The sequence below is a fragment of the Papilio polytes genome, unplaced genomic scaffold (assembly GCF_000836215.1).
Source record: "Papilio polytes unplaced genomic scaffold, Ppol_1.0 DF823923.1, whole genome shotgun sequence".
Lineage (NCBI taxonomy): Eukaryota > Metazoa > Arthropoda > Insecta > Lepidoptera > Papilionidae > Papilio > Papilio polytes.
This window is the reverse complement of record NW_013525281.1, coordinates 5229731-5236234: the sequence shown is the minus strand read 5'-3', so window position 1 is coordinate 5236234 and position 6504 is coordinate 5229731. Positions and strand designations below refer to the sequence as shown.

Below are 6504 nucleotides of genomic sequence, written 5' to 3'. Positions count from 1 at the left end.
GACGCTGCCAGCTTATAAATAGCCTTAGTTAACGACAGACGGACAGTTCTAAACAACTTTACGATGACTTTATTAGCTTTCTTACATAAATTCATTGTCTATACTAGAGTTTCGAAATAATTTTTAAGCACATAGTAAGTAATCTATTTATTTAAATCTATATGCTTTTAAATGTAGATCAAATTGTAACAGTAAGCATTATGTGAACTCAACCGTGTTGAACAAAATGTAAGTGAAAAGAAAAATATTTGTAAAAAAAATGCGTACGTAGAGGGCAATGGCTACACAAGTCGCTTCAGCTACGGGCCGGGAGTGCGTCAGCATCGCTACGGGCTACGCCGTGCTACGGAGATATTACATTTTACCATGCGTTATATGCATTCGGTTTTTCAATTGTTAATTTTAGTAGATTATTGTATCCTACTTATTACACTTATTACTGGAAATAACATAAAATATAATAATCAATTATTACTACTGTCAAAAACATATTTAAAATTCTAATGCATATCACTTACTTTGGGTATGCTCTTTAAATGTGACTTAAAAATACGTACATGTACATTCTACGTGCCGTCTCCGACTACCGCCGATGAAAATTAAGTTGACACAAGCATGAAAATGCATTTACCACATTTACGTCATAGCAAAATAGATTATACCTAGACTTTCGCCATGAATGTGGAAAAGAAATATAATTCTCATCAACTAAACAATCTCTAATTGAAATATTTATTTTGCAAAATAGCTTTTTAAGAACACGATAAATTCGAGTTTAAAATCAATATATTTTTAACATACTATGAAAATTTTACTTTCCTATTTATAGAATTGGGGTAGACTGTTTTTATGTACGGATATTTTACATTTAAAATATATAAAGGAATAAATATTAAAATAACAATTCTATCCAACTTGTGATAAGCGAGTGAACATTTATTTTACAACAACTGAAAATCCGTAACTCATGTTTACAGTGTCCAGTGCACTGGGATTTAAGCATTAGGGACAAATCCAGGCTTACCTAGCTAAGATAAATATTTATAAACTCAACACGTAGTTGCTCTGGCTTATCTTGAGAATACTTTTAACTTACAATTTAAAAATTAATTATTTAATCTCGCCATCATTTACATTAAACTAATTTTGAGGGTTAAGTTTTGTATATAGATTACCGGTAATTTTAGTTTCATTGGACATTGTTTTCTCCAAAACCCATCACACGCTATGGGTTTTTCCATAACTTCCTTTGCCAAGAAAGAAATAATCATTTACCTACTTAATAATATATGAGACTAGCTGTTACCCGCGACTTCGTCGGCGTGGTATTAGAAAACATACGAACGATCGAAACAAAACGCTTCTTATCCCTCGGGAACCTTATCCCTTGTGTACTCCAGACTGTTTTATGTCTGTGCCAAATTTCAATAAGATATGATGAACCGTTGCAGAATGATCGAATAAACATTAAAAAACTAAATTAGTGAATCCCACGGGAACCGTAACTGTTCCCGGGATAAAAAGTAGTCTATATGTTATTCCAGACTATGCTCTAAACCTGTGCCAAATTTCATAGAGATCCGTTCAGCCGTTTAGGTTACAAACACTATCAAACATCTATCTATCCATCGTAACTTACGCATTTATAATATTTATATGATATATGATATGATATGATTGGGTACATATTTAATTATGTAGTATCACTATTTAAAAAAAACTAGTATTATAGTTTTTACACCTTTTGATAAATTCATTTGCAACGCAACTACGAGTATACCATACATATTTTAACACCAAACTCTAAGATGTTTATTAACAATACGGTGCCGTATTTAGTTGTGATCTTGTGGTGCTCTTTCACAACAGTGGTATGACGTCACATCTATTGACAAAAATAGTTATATGTTGCAGCTACTTAGTGGTGTAATCAGTATTATTAGAACAGTAGTGACAATGTCGAGGAGTGACAATGGTGCAGAATTGTAATCGAGCGGGCGAGCACTGCGGTTTAATCGAGCAAGAGTGGCGTGTTAACGGCTCGCGTGACGGCCGAGCGTGTTGCCCGCTTTGTTTGGGATTGTTAAAAAACTTATTAAAACAACCACAACTTATACAGTGCGTTGTATTCAAATAAAAATTATAGATGACCTAAACGTAGGCTTGTCTTAAGTCTTTGGTTTAAATAGTAACGGTTTTCATCATTGTGTTAATGTGTAACTTGTTTTCGTCCATATCCGTCTGCGTGGAATTAAAATCTGTCAGGCTATCCTCTACATCTATGCGCAATGTCATCGAGATCCGTTTATCACTTCGGGCTACAAACTCTAACAAACATCCATCCATCTAAACTATCACATTTATAATATTAGTAAGATTTCTACAACATACAATTACTTTCTTATGCTTGTAAGCTTGCATTAATCATTTAAAGTTGTCAATACTATTCTAATATCCATATGTAAATAAAGGAAACCAAACTTGAATACTATAGCTATAAACTTCGAAAAATGGCGATGTATTCGAAGTTAGGTGACTGAGGACGCTGCGCGCTAACGAGCTAAGTAGCCGAACTTGGGAAAACTTATTTGAAAATATGCCAAACCGAGGAACATTAAGTTGGCCCTGTGGAATAGTTTATGTTTTGCGGCGAAGATGTTTTAGACCACAGGGACTTGGTTCAGATTAATGAAGATTTAAATTAAATATAAAGCGGAAAATGTTTATGTTCAAACTGAGGACTTTGACCTCATGGCCTTCTGAATATTTTAACAGTGGTCATAATGACTGTCATATTTCTAGGAGTGCTCATATGTAATATATCCAACATAATTGAATTTATCTTTACGCCATCTTTACTCGTAATGTCAAATATAATCTTACCAATATTATAAATGCAAAAGTTTAGATGAATAGATGTTTGTTAGACTTTGTAGCCTGAACGGCTGAACGGATTTCGATAAAATTTGGTATAGATGTAGAGGATAATCTGGAAGAACTCATAGGCTATCCTTTTGTTTGTTTTTTTTTAATTTCACGCCGACGGAGTCGCTGGCCATAGCTTGTTAAATTAAAAGTCTGGACATAGCAAAATATTCCACTGCCGCACAATTATGCCTAATTGCGTAGTAATGGTATCTCAATGATTGCGCAGTATTTCATTTGGCAATATTGTTTTTTTAAGATTTTGCTATATGTCACAGAAACAAACTATTTCTGTATGAAGATAGCATAACTTAATTATGTTGCAAAACATAAAAAATAATAATTGTTGTTGTTATTGGACAATAAAAATTAAAAAAAAAACCTTATTGAAAATGTTTCAGAAATTCGTATTCGGTTTTGGTATAAAGTTGTCGGTTTTATTGATATTTACAAAAGTTACAAAACAGATTACAAAACAGCCTTTTAAATTTAGAATATCTGCTGCGAGGTTTGCACGCCGTTGCTGAAGTAGTTCAGGACCATTTGGAACCAGCTTTGGATGGATGAGAGCACACTGGGCTGTTCGGGTCCATTGACAATGACTTGCACATTACCGTCGTTGAAGATCTCACCATTGGGGATCTGAGGTACGGATTCTTCTACCACTTCGGGTTCAGGTTGTACTATAGGGAGGACTGGCATGGGGAGAACAATCGGGCCGGGAACGACCTCTGGTTCAGCTTGTTCTTCAGGAAGAACCGGCATGGGAACAATAATCGGACCGGGGACGACTTCTGGTTCAGGTTGTACTTCAGGAAGAACCGGCATGGGAAGAACTATCGGACCGGGGACGACTACTTCCGGAGAAGGTTCAAGTAATTCTGGTAAAGGTAAACCTTCAACATCAGGTCTTTCGGGTGTGTTTTCTTGTGCCAATGCAATATCAGCCAACCCTTGTGCAGTTAATGGGTATAGAAGGTCAGATGAAGCGACTACTTGCCCATCGGCATGTTTGTTTAGTTGAATATCAAGAATGTGACCGATTTCTAAAGCTTCTCCTTCAGGTACGCCGTTGACAATAAACTCTACTGGTCCATCGACTTCTTCATCCAAAGGTAATGGACTAGCATTGGCGAATGCCAGTAATAATCCAAATATAAACACCTTCATATTTTAACCTAAAAGAATAATAAATTTTAAAGAAAATTTAATAGATTATAATTTAATAGTACATTGTTTATTTCTTACCTGTGTTACCGTTGATAGTTTATACTAGTATGTCAATAAACAGATCAGACGCGAATTTAATAAAAAGTAGCTATCTAACAGATAACAAGATTGTAAAATGTGAGATTTCACTAAGACTATAATAAAGATTATCAAATATTGGCTAGCGATTACGAGATGATATATTTCCCCCGATGTTTTAGTATACCAAAACGTGGCTTTATCATATTAAAAAAAGATAACTCAAATTGTTTTATTACATTTTTAATTAAGTCATAAAACATTATAATTGAATACGTGCTTGTAATCATTTTGTAGTCGCCTTGTCTTTGAGAATTATTTGATATGTATTTCCTAAGAAAATACTATTGGAGAGGAAATGATAAAAAGGAAGTTGCTTTTATTATTGACGTCAAGTAATTCCGTAAACGAACAAGTGAAGATAACTGACAACCGCTTGCCATTAATTCCACGATAATCTAAAAAGAAACATACATTGTTGTTTTAAAGAAAAATAGGACTTTAAAGCGATCTATGGATACAGAATAAATCAATTATAACACGCAGACAGTAATATTGGTCATTAAAATCATCTATGTCTTGGTGTCTAAATTCTGTACATATTTATCTTTGGCTTGTCACCTCACATCCTGCAGTTAATAATCAACATAAATAAGACAGTAGATTTAAAAGAACAAGGGCCTGTCTCACCAAATTGTGAATTGCCTCATAGTAATCCGACGTGTAAAATATGTGATAGAAATATCGGATTTTGATCTAAGACTCTATCAGCCAGTGGTGGGAAAGGCTGTTAGAATTCTATTAAAAGGTAAGAAATATAAAGCAGATATATCGTAAATATACTACACTAAAAAGGGTACAAAATTGCTAAACTTGATATGATTTTTACTAAACGAGCGGACTCAAAGTCGGCGCGCGTAGACGTTTTACCTGTCCCCCGGGCTTCAGTAAATGTTCTGTATGAGATAATGTAAGCACGTCCTACTCGATATAAAATACGAGAAACTTATTTTTTCTCGAAAAGTATTGTATGTTAAAAATAACCTTTCCTGTCTTGAAACATTGTATTTTAACATCTTATCCTACTAATTTTATATCTAACTAATATTATAAATGCGAAAGTTTAGATGGATGGATGGATGGAGTTTGATAGTGTTTGTAGCCTAAACGACTGAAGGGATCTCGATGAAATTTGGTATAGATGTAGAGGATAGTTTAGAATAACACATAGGCTACTTTTTTTTAATACCACGCGGGCGGAGTCGCAGGCGAAAGCTAGTATATTATGAATGTGAAAGTTTAGATGGATGTATGTTTGTTAGAGTTTGTACCCTAAGCGGCTGAACGGATTTCGATGAAATTTGGCATAGATGTAGAGGATAGTCTGGAAGAACATATCATAATCACTTTTGTTTTTTTTAAAATGCCGTGCGGACGGATTCGCGGGCAAAAGCTACCAAATGTAATCTTATAACGGCTTAAGTCTCAGTGAATATGATGTTGATGTATCGTAAAATCTTGATAAATTGTTGTCTTTGAATGAAACTGCATTTCACTGCAGTCACTTCTAGTAACTATACGGTTAATAAAATAAGAATGTCTTTATGAAATATCGGTAAAACTACATTCCACAAGCATATTCTTTTGGTCATCTTTATAACGAAGAACTATTTTTTATTATCAACGAAACAATTGGACTGGTTTTGTCGAGAGTTTTACTCGAAGGTAGCTGATGTGTAACATAGGCTATTTTTTTATTCCACGCCGGAAATAGTGCGGGTAACCACTAGTAATTTGCAAAATTGTCTATTGCTATTTTGCGATGCGACGCTCTAAGAAATTTAGGTATTAGGTAATCAATAAGTATACTAAATTTAACTAAACAAACATGTTTATGCAATGAATAATATAAACGTGTACTTAATAAATCATTTTAAAATTAATCTTATTAAATAATCCATCATAAATCAAGCATAATGCGACATTATCAAAACAACATCAGTGAAAACATTCGTAAATTTTCACTTATATTTTAATTGCGATGAACGTCTGTGAAAATGTCTTTAACATGACCATCCTACATTTAACTTCGATGGTACTGAACTACAAACACGGATACTAACTTTTTTTTAAGTAAAAGGAGACAAACGAGCGGCGAGAACACCGATGTGGTCAACGACGCCCATGGATATCCGTAACACCAGAGGAACCACAGATGCATTGCCAGCTTTTGAGAAAATGATAGGCTCGCTTCTTGAAGGACCCTAAGTCCTATCGGTTCGGAAATACCGCCGAGGACAGACTGTTCGACAACGAGGCTGTGCGAGGCAG

The 6504-nt window shown here is 34.5% G+C and overlaps 1 protein-coding gene across 1 annotated transcript; it reads right to left on the bottom strand.

The window, feature by feature from the left end:
• Positions 1–3414: 3414 nt before the first annotated feature.
• On the bottom strand, positions 3415–4095 carry LOC106102127 (actin cytoskeleton-regulatory complex protein PAN1-like). Its single transcript, XM_013281536.1, has one exon. The coding sequence runs from the start codon at positions 4093–4095 to the stop codon at positions 3415–3417; it is 681 nt and encodes a 226-aa protein (XP_013136990.1).
• Between the last annotated feature and the right edge of the window lie 2409 nt (positions 4096–6504).

What these genes read in the sequence shown, in the direction of transcription:
- LOC106102127 (XM_013281536.1), bottom strand. Translation starts at nt 4,095, where the DNA reads ATGAAGGTGTTTATATTTGGATTATTACTGGCATTCGCCAATGCTAGT.